The sequence below is a fragment of the Salmo salar genome, chromosome ssa16 (genome assembly GCF_905237065.1).
Source record: "Salmo salar chromosome ssa16, Ssal_v3.1, whole genome shotgun sequence".
NCBI classification, from domain to species: Eukaryota; Metazoa; Chordata; class Actinopteri; order Salmoniformes; family Salmonidae; genus Salmo; species Salmo salar.
In genome coordinates this window covers 54965929-54982333 of record NC_059457.1, presented here as the reverse complement: position 1 = coordinate 54982333, position 16405 = coordinate 54965929, and the positions used below count along the sequence as shown (strand labels likewise).

Sequence of the window (16405 nt, the reverse complement as noted above, 5' to 3'; positions counted from 1 at the left end):
AAAAAATACATGATAAGGAGAAGAAGAAGAAAAAAAAGGAAGAATACATGGAGACTAAATAAGCAGGCTACATCAACACAGTTCTACTATCTGATAATAGCAGCCGTTTCCTTCTCAATGTTGTGGTATGTTTTTTTTTTTTTTAATTTTTTATCAGCAACGTTTCCTGACCCTTTCAGTTTTTTTTTGTAAATCGGTTAGTGCCTAAGAATTTCTGTGAAATGTACAGTATGGCAACTTGAATGTTACAAAAAAAAGACAACTAGGTCTAGAATTGGGGTAAATGTGCACCTAATTTTACAAGGTTGTAGTTGGTTACACAACACATTGTGTTCCATACTAATCTGATAAAATGGGTCAAGCTGTCTTGAGAAACCAGAGGACTCGACAACGTTCCGGGTTTAAGGAGTTAGCAAGGTAACTTTGGTCAACTCTGAGTTCAACTCGGGATAACCAATCATAGGAATGTTGCTTGCCTTTTAGCCAGGTACATTTCTATGGCAACGAATCCTTCGAGAACTAACCTGGTCCAGGGCAGGCTAACTCAGGGCTAACTCTGTTTATCCTGCATTCAGAACTAACCTGGTCCAAGCAAGGCTAACTCAGGGCTAACTCTGTTTATCCTGCATTCAGAACTAACCTGGTCCAAGCAAGGCTAACTCAGGGCTAACTCTGTTTATCCTGCATTCAGAACTAACCTGGTCCAGGGCAGGCTAACTCAGGGCTAACTCTGTTTATCCTGCATTCAGAACTAACCTGGTCCAGGGCAGGCTAACTCAGGGCTAACTCTGTTTATCCTGGATTCAGAACTAACCTGGTCCAGGGCAGGCTAACTCAGGGCTAACTCTGTTTATCCTACATTCAGAACTAACCTGGTCCAGGGCAGGGCTGCCTTAACCAACATCCACATCCAAGGCGCCTGGGGAACACAGGGTTAAGTGCCTTGTTCAGGGGGCAGAACAACACATTTTTTTACCATGTCAGCTCAGGGATTCAAACCAGCAACCTTTCAGTTATTGGCCCAATGCTCTAACCACTAGGCTACCTGCCGGCGTTAACAGCTACCTAACGGCATTAATGAAACGTAATAAAATAAAGACGTCACTTCTAAGGGCCTATTTCACAACATAGTCTGGTGAATATGCAAGATCACGTTTCTTTCATTTTGATTTCTGCACAAATGGAAATGTGGCACTGACTCGTCCATGGATTGAAGTTTCAGCATTGTTTCAATAAAGAGTTCTGACTTGCCCATAATATTTATGTTTCAGCATCGCCTCATTGAATAGTTTTGGGGGTCGACTAGCACTCGTAGTTACAAGCCTGCTAGAGTTAGCCGACAGGCGGAAGAGCAATATCCACGGTCGTAGCACAGATGAAGCCTAAACTGGAATGTGAAGCTAACTGAAGCTAGTTCATTTCAGAAAAGCCTGGGTAGTTAGCTAGTTAATTTCTGAAAAGCCTGGGTAGTTAGCTAGTTAATTTCAGAAAATCCTGGGTAGTTAGCTAGTTCATTTCAGAAAAGCCTGGGTAGTTAGCTGGTTCATTTCATAAAAGCCTGGGTAGTTAGCTAGTTAATTTCAGAAAAGCCTGGGTAGTTAGCTAGTTAATTTCAGAAAAGCCTGGGTAGTTAGCTAGTTAATTTCAGAAAAGCCTGGGTAGTTGGCTAGTTAATTTCAGAAAAGCCTGGGTAGTTAGCTAGTTCATTTCAGAAAAGCCTGGGTAGTTAGCTAGTTCATTTCATAAAAGCCTGGGTAGTTAGCTAGTTCATTTCAGAAAAGCCTGGCTACATCTAGCTACGTACATAGTATACCCTTCTGGTTTCAACTGGAACCTGCAGAGATGAGGCCAGAGGAATGGGATTAGGTCACGTGATCCTCTTTCATTATCTTGGCATGTTTAACTTCCAATGGGCCATTCCAAGGGTTTGTGTCCCAAATGAAACCCCTATGGGTCCTGATCGAATGTAGTGCACTACATAGGGAATACGGTGGCGTTTGGGACACAAACCCAGCCCTGGTGTAGAGGGATTCTTGGTTGATTTTTAAGCTTTGCCAACAAAGCGGATCTAGGCCACGGCTCCTTGCCAGGCCTCCTCTCTGCTCTGACTACCAGTTGAGCACCACACTTTGCTCTTTACAGATTTTTATCAGATGTTCTCCAGAGCAAGACTATTATTGAAACATTCTTTGGAGTTTCTTAAAGTAATGGCTCAATTAAATTCAACTCCATTTCCGGATGTTTTTTTAAAGTTTATTTTTAATTTTTTTAGAAATATCTATTACAGAGTTAACAAAAACACAATGCCTTTTTACTATGTACAGAACAGAGAGTTTTGTTTTTGCACAGTCATGATTGTGTTGTTTTCAGGCTCTTGTTTGCCTCAGTTTAATTTAGCTATTCTCTCAGTGAACCCGTTCAGGACCCGTTCAGGAACCGTTCAGGTCAGACCTGATAGGTGGGTACAACATAGGGAAACACATACAGCTGTCATAGTCAATGCACAATGTATCTGTAGAGAAAAGAGAGAGAGAGAGAGAGAGAGAGAGAGAGAGAGAGAAAAGAGAGAGAGAGAGAGAGTGAGAGAGCGAGAAAGAGAGAGAGCGAGAAAATCGAGAGAGAGAGAGAGAGAGAGAGAGAGAGAGAGAGAGAGAGAGAGAGAGACAGAGCGAGAGACAGAGCGAGAGACAGAGCGAGAGAGAGAAAGAGAGACTCTTAGAGAACAAAAAGGTGCTATCTAGAACTTAAAAGGGTTCTTCAGCTGCCCCCATAGTGCATGGATACTAGTCAGAACATATAGTATGTATAAGGACAAGAACAAGTTAGGAAACAGAAAGAGAAGTTGCATTGCTCAGCTTTGACCTCTTATGTAACAGGCCTATGGTTCAGTGATTGACTAAGTCCCTGGTTCGTTTAGTATAGTTGATAATAGATAGGTGCTATTTTAACACAGACTTGTACACTCATTATTGATTTGCCAGATGACAGACTCAGTACGAAGACGGTCATAGTGGACAGTAAGAAAGCCTGGCTACATCTAGCTACGTACATAGTATACCCTTCTGGTTTCAACATTACGGTCATAGTGGACAGTAAGAAAGCCTGTGCCTGCACTCTTAGGGGGGAAAAGGTTCTACCTGAAACCAAACAGGTTTTTCCAAAGGGTTTCAGGTAGAACCCATAGGGTTCTCCTATGGGGGCAGCCGAAGAACCCATTTCGGGAACCCTTTTTTACAGGCTTTCTTACTGTCCACTATGACCGTCTTCGTACTGAGTCTGTCATCTGGGAAATCAATAATGAGTTCTGACTAGTATCCCTGCAGTACTACTGACAGGGTTCTGACTAGTATCCCTGCAGTACTACTGACAGGGTTCTGACTAGTATCCATACAGTACTACTGACAGGGTTCTGACTAGTATCCCTGCAGTACTACTAACAGGGTTCTGACTAGTATCCATACAGTACTACTAACAGGGTTCTGACTAGTATCCCTGCAGTACCACTAACAGGGTTCTGACTAGTATCCATGCAGTACTACTGACAGGGTTCTGACTAGTATCCATACAGTACTACTAACAGGGTTCTGACTAGTATCCATGCAGTACTACTAACAGGGTTCTGACTAGTATCCATGCAGTACTACTAACAGGGTTCTGACTAGTATCCATGTAGTACTACTGACAGGGTTCTGACTAGTATCCATGTAGTACTACTGACAGGGTTCTGACTAGTATCCATACAGTACTACTAACAGGGTTCTGACTAGTATCCCTGCAGTACTACTAACAGGGTTCTGACTAGTATCCATGCAGTACTACTGACAGGGTTCTGACTAGTATCCATGTAGTACTACTGACAGGGTTCTGACTAGTATCCATACAGTACTACTAACAGGGTTCTGACTAGTATCCATACAGTACTACTAACAGGGTTCTGACTAGTATCCATACAGCACTACTAACAGGGTTCTGACTAGTATCCATGTAGTACTACAGACAGGGTTCTGACTAGTATCCATGTAGTACTACTGACAGGGTTCTGACTAGTATCCATACAGTACTAGTAACAGGGTTCTGACTAGTATCCATGTAGTACTACAGACAGGGTTCTGACTAGTATCCATGCAGTACTACTGACAGGGTTCTGACTAGTATCCATACAGTACTAGTAACAGGGTTCTGACTAGTATCCATGTAGTACTACAGACAGGGTTCTGACTAGTATCCATGCAGTACTACTGACAGGGTTCTGACTAGTATCCATGCAGTACTACTAACAGGGTTCTGACTAGTATCCATGTAGTACTACTAACAGGGTTCTGACTAGTATCCATACAGTACTACTAACAGGGTTCTGACTAGTATCCATACAGTACTACTGACAGGGTTCTGACTAGTATCCATACAGTACTACTAACAGGGTTCTGACTAGTATCCATACAGTACTACTAACAGGGTTCTGACTAGTATCCATACAGTACTACTAACAGGGTTCTGACTAGTATCCAAACAGTACTACTAACAGGGTTCTGACTAGTATCCATACAGTACTACTAACAGGGTTCTGACTAGTATCCATACAGTACTACTAACAGGGTTCTGACTAGTATCCATGCAGTACTTCTAACAGGGTTCTGACTAGTATCCATGCAGTACTTCTAACAGGGTTCTGACTAGTATCCATACAGTACTACTAACAGGGTTCTGACTAGTATCCATGCAGTACTACTGACAGGGTTCTGACTAGTATCCATGCAGTACTTCTAACAGGGTTCTGACTAGTATCCATGCAGTACTACTGACAGGGTTCTGACTAGTATCCATGCAGTACTACTGACAGGGTTCTGACTAGTATCCATGCAGTACTACTGACAGGGTTCTGACTAGTATCCATGCAGTACTACTGACAGGGTTCTGACTAGTATCCATGCAGTACTACTGACAGGGTTCTGACTAGTATCCATGTAGTACTACTAACAGGGTTCTGACTAGTATCCATGTAGTACTACTAACAGGGTTCTGACTAGTATCCATGCAGTACTACTGACAGGGTTCTGACTAGTATCCATACAGTACTACTAACAGGGTTCTGACTAGTATCCATGCAGTACTACTGACAGGGTTCTGACTAGTATCCATGCAGTACTTCTAACAGGGTTCTGACTAGTATCCATGCAGTACTACTGACAGGGTTCTGACTAGTATCCATACAGTACTACTAACAGGGTTCTGACTAGTATCCATGCAGTACTACTGACAGGGTTCTGACTAGTATCCATACAGTACTACTAACAGGGTTCTGACTAGTATCCATACAGTACTACTGACAGGGTTCTGACTAGTATCCATGCAGTACTACTGACAGGGTTCTGACTAGTATCCATGTAGTACTACTAACAGGGTTCTGACTAGTATCCATACAGTACTACTAACAGGGTTCTGACTAGTATCCATACAGTACTACTAACAGGGTTCTGACTAGTATCCATACAGTACTACTAACAGGGTTCTGACTAGTATCCATACAGTACTACTAACAGGGTTCTGACTAGTATCCATACAGTACTACTAACAGGGTTCTGACTAGTATCCATACAGTACTACTAACAGGGTTCTGACTAGTATCCATACAGTACTACTAACAGGGTTCTGACTAGTATCCATACAGTACTACTAACAGGGTTCTGACTAGTATCCATACAGTACTACTAACAGGGTTCTGACTAGTATCCATGCAGTACTTCTAACAGGGTTCTGACTAGTATCCATGCAGTACTTCTAACAGGGTTCTGACTAGTATCCATACAGTACTACTAACAGGGTTCTGACTAGTATCCATGCAGTACTACTGACAGGGTTCTGACTAGTATCCATGCAGTACTTCTAACAGGGTTCTGACTAGTATCCATGCAGTACTACTGACAGGGTTCTGACTAGTATCCATGCAGTACTACTGACAGGGTTCTGACTAGTATCCATGCAGTACTACTGACAGGGTTCTGACTAGTATCCATGCAGTACTACTGACAGGGTTCTGACTAGTATCCATGTAGTACTACTAACAGGGTTCTGACTAGTATCCATGTAGTACTACTAACAGGGTTCTGACTAGTATCCATGCAGTACTACTGACAGGGTTCTGACTAGTATCCATACAGTACTACTAACAGGGTTCTGACTAGTATCCATGCAGTACTACTGACAGGGTTCTGACTAGTATCCATGCAGTACTTCTAACAGGGTTCTGACTAGTATCCATGCAGTACTACTGACAGGGTTCTGACTAGTATCCATACAGTACTACTAACAGGGTTCTGACTAGTATCCATGCAGTACTTCTAACAGGGTTCTGACTAGTATCCATGCAGTACTACTGACAGGGTTCTGACTAGTATCCATACAGTACTACTAACAGGGTTCTGACTAGTATCCATGCAGTACTACTGACAGGGTTCTGACTAGTATCCATGCAGTACTTCTAACAGGGTTCTGACTAGTATCCATGCAGTACTTCTAACAGGGTTCTGACTAGTATCCATGCAGTACTACTGACAGGGTTCTGACTAGTATCCATGCAGTACTACTGACAGGGCCTGCTGTAGACCCACATTATATGAAAGGTAAACATTCCCACAAGGCAGTGCGGTCTGAGCAAATGTCAGCAGTCAACCACCTTCCCTGCTGCAGAGACATTAACCACCACGACGGTGAAACCGTAGAAACACGTCCGACACCAAGTCAGCCACGCTGATGGTACCCATTTTTATTATGTCTGACTGCGGTCGTTTGATAGGCTTTTCATTCTAGCAATCCGATGTCTATGGGTGAGCATAGAAACTTAATCAATACAAAAAAGGGCATGGTGGACCTCTTAACGTTCTATAGATTCTACTGTATTTCTATACTAGTGTTTATCTTACCCATCCTCCTCTCCTCTTCAACCAGGAAACCAGGCTCTTGCGGACAAACTCCCCCATGCAGTCTACGATGGTGTGGACCATGGCTGGGTGACCATGCCTCACGCAGTCCACCGCCAGGGCACCGGCTACCGTATACAGGGACACCACCTTCCCCCACGTTATACCTGAGGAGAGATGCAGACAGAGACTCAGGACACTAGAACCTCCTACAGCAGACACATAAACACCCAGTACGACTAACAGTGCAGACGCTCTCTCTTCCGATACTGACTGAATGCAGTCTTCAGTCAGTCAAGGAATCTTCAGACATGCTCATAAAGTTATCGCGCTTCCAACACATTTCAATAATCGTAAATTAAAAAAATAAAAATGTACACCTCTTTATTGACCATTTCCTTTAAGCTTATTACACAATGGATAATGTAAAATGATTACTGTATAATACTGAAACTGTATAGCAATGACGTGAGATAATGGCTTGGGTTATACATGATCATGCTGCCTGATGGATTCATGACAGAGCATTACCACTAAGCAGTGCATTTCTGAGCTCCCTGTCTGCCTGCCTGTCTGTCTGTCTGAGCTCCCTGTCTGTCTGAGCTCCCTGTCTGCCTGTCTCTCTGAGCTCCCTGTCTGAGCTCCCTGTCTGTCTGAGCTCCCTGTCTGCCTGTCTCTCTGAGCTCCCTGTCTGTCTGAGCTCCCTGTCTGTCTGAGCTCCCTGTCTCGTCTGAGCTCCCTGTCTCTCTGAGCTCCCTGTCTCTCTGAGCTCCCTGTCTGTCTGTCTGTCTGTCTGTCTGTCTGTCTGTCTGTCTGTCTGTCTGTCTGTCTGTCTGTCTGTCTGTCTGTCTGTCTGAGCTCCCTGTCTGTCTGAGCTCCCTGTCTCTCTGAGGTCGCTGTCTGAGATCCCTGCCTGTCCGTCTGCCTGCCTGTCTGTCTGAGCTCCCTGTCTGTCTGAGCTCCCTGTCTGCCTGTCTCTCTGAGCTCCCTGTCTCTCTGAGCTCCCTGTCTCTCTGAGCTCCCTGTCTGTGATCCCTGTCTGTCTGAGCTCCCTGTCTGTCTGAGCTCCCTGTCTGTCTGTCTGAGCTCCCTGTCTGTCTGAGCTCCCTGTCTGTCTGTCTGTCTGTCTGTCTGTCTGTCTGTCTGTCTGTCTGTCTGTCTGTCTGTCTGTCTGTCTGAGCTCCCTCCCTGTCTGTCTGTCTGAGCTCCCTCCCTCCCTGTCTGTCTGAGCTCCCTCCCTCCCTGTCTGTCTGAGCTCCCTCCTCCCTGTCTGTCTGAGCTCCCTCCTCCCTGTCTGTCTGAGCTCCCTGTCTGTCTGAGCTCCCTGTCTGTCTGAGCTCCCTGTCTGTCTGTCTGTCTGTCTGTCTGTCTGTCTGTCTGTCTGTCTGTCTGTCTGTCTGTCTGTCTGTCTGTCTGTCTGTCTGTCTGTCTGTCTGTTTGAGCTCCCTGTCTGTCTGAGAGACCGGAGTGTGTTTGAGGAGCTGACTGCATCTCTGCCAGGAACTCCTTCAGTGAAGGGGGGTAGAGAGAGAGAAGAGGAGAAAGAAAGGGGGAGAGAGAGAGAGAAGAGGAGAAAGAAAGGGGGGAGAGAGAGACAGAGAGAGAGGGGGGAGAGAGAGAGAGAAAGACACAGAGCGAGAGGTAAGACAGACAGAGAGCGAGAAGGGAGAGAGAGAGAAATACACAGAGCGAGAGGTAAGAGAGACAGAGAGAGAGGGGGGAGAGAGAGAGAGAAAGACACAGAGCGAGAGGTAAGTGAGACAGAGAGAGAGAGAGAGGGAGAGAGAAATACACAGAGCGAGAGGTAAGAGAGACAGAGAGATAGGGGGGAGAGAGAGAGAGAAAGAGAGAGAAAGACACAGAGCGAGAGGTAAGAGAGACAGAGAGAGAGAGGGGAGAGAGAGAGAGAGAGAGACAGAGACAGAGAGAGGAGTTATGCAACTAGAAGCAGCAGCCAGATATTCAGCAGACATGCCTAACTGCCCGTGAACAAGACCCCACCAGTACACCAGAAACAGCCAGGCCATCTCTAAAAGGGTTACATTATTCCTGACTAGCTCAGACATTTATCAAACTTGAAGCATTTGTTTTCAGTAAAGATTTTATCTAGTACGCTACCATTTATGGTAAGGTGTTCTGGCTATGAGGACTGAATAGCTCCAAGCACAGTCTAATTCCTTTCTCCAAATAAGATCATTTCAGTTCAAAGTAACATAAAATGATTTCTCACTTCTTTCTCATCCAAACAAATAGTTCTAGGGATTTTGATCTGAAAATGTAACATAATCAACAATGTAATGGACTCTGTGTGTAATTTAAGGTTTAAGTCCAACGTCATGGATTCAACAGTCATTCCCCGGCAGAATGGGACAATGTCAACACGACTATACTGTAATTAGTATAGCTATAGATACTATAGATACCATAGATACTATAGTCTCTTGTGATAGATTGTAACTATGTTTATCGCAAAACAGAAGAGACATCACAACAAAGACCCCTTGTCTATGAGTGTGAGACTTCTCCTGTCTTACACCTGGTCAAATAACTCTCTCCACCACGTTACTAATGGAGAGAAAGTACTGCATGTACTGTATGTACTGTAAGTACTGTATGTACTGTAACTACTGCATGTACTGTATGTACTGTAAGAACTGTATGTACTGTATGTACTGTATGTACTGTATGTACTGTAACTACTGTATGTACTGTATGTACTGTAACTACTGTATGTACTGTAACTACTGTATGTACTGTAACTACTGTATGTACTGTAACTACTGTATGTACTGTATGTACTGTATGTACTGTAACTACTGTATGTACTGTAACTACTGTATGTACTGTAACTACTGTAAGTACTGTAACTACTGTAAGTACTGTATGTACTGTAACTACTGTAAGTACTGTATGTACTGTATGTACTGTAACTACTGTAAGTACTGTATGTACTGTATGTACTGTAACTACTGTATGTACTATAACTACTGTAAGTACTGTATGTACTGTATGTACTGTAACTACTGTATATACTGTATGTACTGTATGTATTGTAACTACTGTAACTACTGTATGTACTGTAACTACTGTATGTACTGTAACTACTGTATGTACTGTATGTACTGTAAGTACTGTATGTACTGTATGTACTGTAAGAACTATGTACTGTATGTACTGTATGTACTGTAACTACTGTAACTACTGTATGTACTGTATGTACTGTATGTACTGTAAGAACTATGTACTGTAGGTACTGTATGTACTGTATGTACTGTAACTACTGTAAGTACTGTATGTACTGTATGTACTGTAACTACTGTAAGTACTGTAAGTACTGTAACTACTGTATGTACTGTAACGTACTGTAACGTACTGTATGTACTGTATGTACTGTATGTACTGTAACTACTGTAAGTACTGTATGTACTGTATGTACTGTATGTAGCCGGACTCGAGCTGGGATACATCCCAAATGGACCTCTATTTCCCTTTGGTGGCTCTGGTCAAAAGTACTGCATTGTATAGGGAATACGATGCCATTTGTGACAGCCTGTCACGGATGTGTGGAGAGACGGACCAAGGCGCAGAGTGCTCTGAGTTCCACATGTTTTATTTAGTGAAACTTACAAAACAAAAGGAAACAAACAACTAACCGTAACATCAGCGGTGCTACATGCACTAACTCAAAACAAGATCCCACAAAATGCAGTGGGGAAATGGCTGCCTAAATATGATCCCCAATCAGAGACAACGATAAACAGTAACAACAGGACTAGGTCAACAGCAGAGTAACAACAGGACTAGGTCAACAGCAGAATAACAACAGGACTAGGTCAACAGCAGAATAACAACAGGACTAGGTCAACAGCAGAATAACAACGGGACTAGGTCAACAGCAGAATAACAACAGGACTAGGTCAACAGCAGAATAACAACAGGACTAGGTCAACAGCAGAATAACAACAGGACTAGGTCAACAGCAGAATAACAACGGGACTAGGTCAACAGCAGAATAACAACGGGACTAGGTCAACAGCAGAGTAAAAACAGGACTAGGTCAACAGCAGAATAACAACAGGACTAGGTCAACAGCAGAGTGACAACAGGACTAGGTCAACAGCAGAATAACAACAGGACTAGGTCAACAGCAGAATAACAACAGGACTAGGTCAACAGCAGAATAACAACAGGACTAGGTCAACAGCAGAGTGAAAACAGGACTAGGTCAACAGCAGAATAACAACAGGACTAGGTCAACAGCAGAGTGACAACAGGACTAGGTCAACAGCAGAATAACAACAGGACTAGGTCAACAGCAGAATAACAACAGGACTAGGTCAACAGCAGAATAACAACAGGACTAGGTCAACAGCAGAATAACAACAGGACTAGGTCAACAGCAGAATAACAACAGGACTAGGTCAACAGCAGAGTGACAACAGGACTAGGTCAACAGCAGAATAACAACAGGACTAGGTCAACAGCAGAATAACAACAGGACTAGGTCAACAGCAGAGTGACAACAGGACTAGGTCAACAGCAGAATAACAACAGGACTAGGTCAACAACAGAATAACAACAGGACTAGGTCAACAGCAGAATAACAACAGGACTAGGTCAACAGCAGAATAACAACAGGACTAGGTCAACAGCAGAATAACAACAGGACTAGGTCAACAGCAGAATAACAACAGGACTAGGTCAACAGCAGAGTGACAACAGGACTAGGTCAACAGCAGAATAACAACAGGACTAGGTCAACAGCAGAATAACAACAGGACTAGGTCAACAGCAGAGTGACAACAGGACTAGGTCAACAGCAGAATAACAACAGGACTAGGTCAACAGCAGAATAACAACAGGACTAGGTCAACAGCAGAATAACAACAGGACTAGGTCAACAGCAGAATAACAACAGGACTAGGTCAACAGCAGAATAACAACAGGAGAAATCCCTAAGAATGGCTCTGCAGCGTTTCTTGCTACTAACAGGATGCCTAGTACACAGATATGATCTCATTTCACCATCCTGTTGTAGCCACTTACTGTACGTCTGTCTGCTTAAAACCACAGTTATGGTTCTCAGAAGAATACTTTAGCCATTTCAGACAGTAAATTCAGTTAAGATCATGGCCTGGATTGCATCCCAAATGGCTCCTCATTCCCTATAGGTGGGTCTAAAGTAGTGCACTATAAAAGGAATAGGGGGCAATTTGGAACAAACGACTGATGTTTGCCCTTGAGCTGCCACTCCTTAAAGGGATATTTTGACATTTTGGCAACTATGCACCTTTTTTATACTTACCCTTTTTAAAGCCCTTTTTTTCTAACTCTGGTAGACTTTCAGTTAGTTAGTTAGTTAGCAATGGCTCCAGAAACTACCGTCAACATCCTTCAAACTGCACACAGAGACATAGAAATGGTTGCCATGAGTTCATCGGAACATTTTTTTTGCTTAATTGCCCAAATGTCAAATTATCCCTTTAATTTCCGTTTGTTGCAGAGTTAGAGGTACTGTAGCAGGGTGGAGATTGTAGGGAATTACTCTGGAGAAGGCTGATTAAATTGTGGAGTAAACTCCCTGGGCTAGGTGGGGCCTAACAGAACAGAACAGTCTGGCAGTCTGGCATGTGCATTTTCTAACCCAATATGGGCCAGCCTTGAGTTCAGCCCTCTACCAGTTCTGTTCTGAAGGGAGAGCAGAGCAGCAACAGGAAATAATCTACAGTCTAGAATTCACAGCTTCCAGGCTTCTGGTTGTCATATTCTAACCAAATATTGGTTCCAGAATTCTTCCCTCGACCAGTTCCATTCCGAGTCTGACAGGAGGAGACCCATCTCAGAGTATAGGAGTGCTGATCTAGAATCAGTTTTCCTTACGGATCACAACATATACGATTGTATAGACAGGTGGGGACCTGATCATAGATCAGCATTGTGAATACGGGCCCTGGTCCCCGTCCCCCCCTGTCCATGTGATTCATTGTGATCTAAGGCCCTATTCCCACTACTAGAGATGAAGTGGAGTGCCGAAAGAGATTTCTACTTTTCAATTCACATGACATCCTTGCCTTACCTGTCGTTGTGGCTGGCAACGCGACATTCTGGGTCCGCAAAGCGACATTCTAGGTCCGCAACGCGACATTCTGGGTCCGCAACGCCACATTCTGGGTCCCAACGCCACATTCTGGGTTCGCAACGCCACATTCTGGGTCCGCCATGCCACATTCTGGGTCCGCAACGCCACATTCTGGGTCCGCAACGCCACATTCTGGGTCCGCAACGCCACATTCTGGGTCCCAACGCCACATTCTGGGTTCGCAACGCCACATTCTGGGTCCGCAACGCCACATTCTGGGTCCACAATGCCACATTCTGGGTCGCAACGCCACATTCTGGGTTCGCAACGCCACATTCTGGGTCCGCAACGCCACATTCTGGGTCCGCAACGCCACATTCTGGGTCCGCAACGCCACATTCTGGGTCCGCAACGCCACATTCTGGGTCCCAACGCCACATTCTGGGTCCGCAACGCCACATTCTGGGTTCGCAACGCCACATTCTGGGTTCGCAACGCCACATTCTGGGTCCGCAACGCCACATTCTGGGTCCGCAACGCCACATTCTGGGTCCGCAACGCCACATTCTGGGTCCCAACGCCACATTCTGGGTCCGCAACGCCACATTCTGGGTCCGCAACGCCACATTCTGGGTCCGCAACGCCACATTCTGGGTCCCAACGCCACATTCTGGGTTCGCAACGCCACATTCTGGGTCCGCAACGCCACATTCTGGGTCCGCAACGCCACATTCTGGGTCCACAGCTCAAAGTGACAATAAATATCACAGTAGCCACTAGCCAGTTAGCACCAACTATTTAACAATCCGAGCAACTTTTCTTCTAAAACATATTACACTATTGAATGATGCAACAATTCACAAGCATGTGCAGAAAATTAAATGGTTTTATTTTCTAGTCATACACATTAAATTAGCTGACAATACACAGCTAGCGAAGTCCTGCTAGTCTGCTATCTAACAACATGCTTCATGATCAAGTAACGTTAGCATATCAATAATGAACGTTTTACCCCTCCCATACGAATATAAAAGTACAGTAACGTTATCATACACTGTCATTAAAATTATTATATAGATAGGCTAAACAGCTAGGTAATGTCAGCTAGCAAGCTAAACAAAATAATTTCTTCATCCTTCTCAAATCAACGTGCTGGCTGTTAGCTGAATGTTGACCTTTAGCTGAACCATAGCTTACACTAGCATATTAAAGTTACCTTAGAACAAACCAGACTTCATTTGATCAATATCATGGAAGTCATCAGGACTATATAAGTTAAAAAGGCTCCCGAGTGGCGCAGCGGTCTAAGGCACTGCATCTCAGTGGTTAGACGTGTCACTACAGACCCTGGTTCGATTCCAGGCTGTATCACAACCAGTTGTGATTGGGAGTCCCATATGGCAGTGCACAATTGGCCCAGCATCTCCCAGGTTAGGGTTTGGCCGGGGTAGGCCGTCATTGTAAATAAGAATTTGTTCTTAACTGACTTGCCTAGTTAAAATAAAGGTTAAATAAAAAAAGCAAATTGCAACTGAAAACAAGTCTCAAAGATAAGGAACGTTTTTATATTTCAGCTGTTTTAAAAAAGAAATCTCTGCTATTGACATTTTTAATGTAAAATCGTTGGCTCAACGATACAAATGTGTTTACACTGCCCTGTTTAGAAGGGGGCAACTGTCAGGCGTGTGTCGGTCGTGACGTCACCAGTTTGCAGTATATTTATAACAGAGGGTATTTTGGCAAAAAATCTACCAAGTGTGAAGAGGCAAAACTGACTCTAGATCAGGACTCCTAATTTTATGAATATGAAGCCCAGAGCAGCAGCATAAAGACATTTTTCAGTCTCCAGTCTTAAGGCTCCTGGACGAATGATTGTTCAGGCTTCTACAGACTCATGGCGGAGTCTCAATCTCTACTGTACAGACTCATGGCTGAGTCTCAATCTCTCCTCTACAGGCTCATGGCTGAGTCTCAATCTCTCCTCTACAGGCTCATGGCTGAGTCTCAATCACTCCTCTACAGGCTCATGGCTGAGTCTCAATCTCTCCTCTACAGGCTCATGGCTGAGTCTCAATTTGTCCTCTACAGGCTCATGGCTGAGTCTCAATCTGTCTACAGGCTCATGGCGGAGTCTCAATCTGTCTTCTACAGGTTCATGGCTGAGTCTCAATCTCTCCTCTACAGGCTCATGGCTGAGTCTCAATCTCCCCTCTACAGGCTCATGGCTGAGTCTCAATCGCGCTTCTCTACAGGCTCATGGCTGAGTCTAAATCTCTCCTCTACAGGCTCATGGCTGAGTCTCAATCACTCCTCTACAGGCTCATGGCTGAGTCTCAATCTCTCCTCTACAGGCTCATGGCTGAGTCTCAATCTCTCCTCTACAGGCTCATGGCTGAGTCTCAATCTCTCCTCTACAGGCTCATGGCTGAGTGTCAATCTCTTCTCTACAGGCTCATGGCTGAGTCTGAATCACTCCTCTACAGGCTCATGGCTGAGTCTGAATCACTCCTCTACAGGCTCATTGCTGAGTCTCAATCACTCCTCTACAGGCTCATGGCTGAGTCTCAATCACTCCTCTACAGGCTCATGGCTGAGTCTCAATCACTCCTCTACAGGCTCATGGCTGAATCTCAATCACTCCTCTACAGGCTCATGGCTGAGTCTCAATCTCTCCTCTACAGGCTCATGGCTGAGTCTCAATCTCTCCTCTACAGGCTCATGGCTGAGTCTCAATCTCTCCTCTACAGGCTCATGGCTGAGTCTCAATCTCTCCTCTACAGGCTCATGGCTGAGTCTCAATCACTGCTCTACAGGCTCATGGCTGAGTCTCAATCTCTCCTCTACAGGCTCATGGCTGAGTCTCAATCTCTTCTCTACAGGCTCATGGCTGAGTCTGAATCACTCCTCTACAGGCTCATGGCTGAGTCTGAATCACTCCTCTACAGGCTCATTGCTGAGTCTCAATCACTCCTCTACAGGCTCATGGCTGAGTCTCAATCACTCCTCTACAGGCTCATGGCTGAGTCTCAATCTCTTCTCTACAGGCTCATGGCTGAGTCTCAATCTCTCCTCTACAGGCTCATTGCTGAGTCTCAATCTCTCCTCTACAGGCTCATGGCTGAGTCTCAATCACTGCTCTACAGGCTCATGGCTGAGTCTCAATCTCTCCTCTACAGGCTCATGGCTGAGTCTCAATCTCTCCTCTACAGGCTCATGGCTGAGTCTAAATCTCTCCTCTACAGGCTCATGGCTGAGTCTCAATCACTCCTCTACAGGCTCATGGCTGAGTCTCAATCTCTCCTCTACAGGCTCATGGCTGAGTCTCAATCTCTCCTCTACAGGCTCATGGCTGAGTCTCAATCTCTCCTCTACAGGCTCATGGCTGAGTCTCAATCACTGCTCTACAGGC

The 16405-nt window shown here is 44.6% G+C and overlaps 1 protein-coding gene across 1 annotated transcript in view; it reads right to left on the bottom strand.

Moving 5' to 3' along the window:
• The window catches only part of LOC106574198 (bcl-2-related ovarian killer protein homolog A), a 42101-nt gene that overhangs the window by 4357 nt on the left and 21339 nt on the right, over positions 1-16405 (bottom strand). The window contains exon 3 of the mRNA XM_014149864.2: positions 6921-7084. Coding sequence (XP_014005339.1) covers positions 6921-7084 — 164 coding nt within the window. The remainder of the gene's footprint in view (positions 1-6920; positions 7085-16405) is intronic.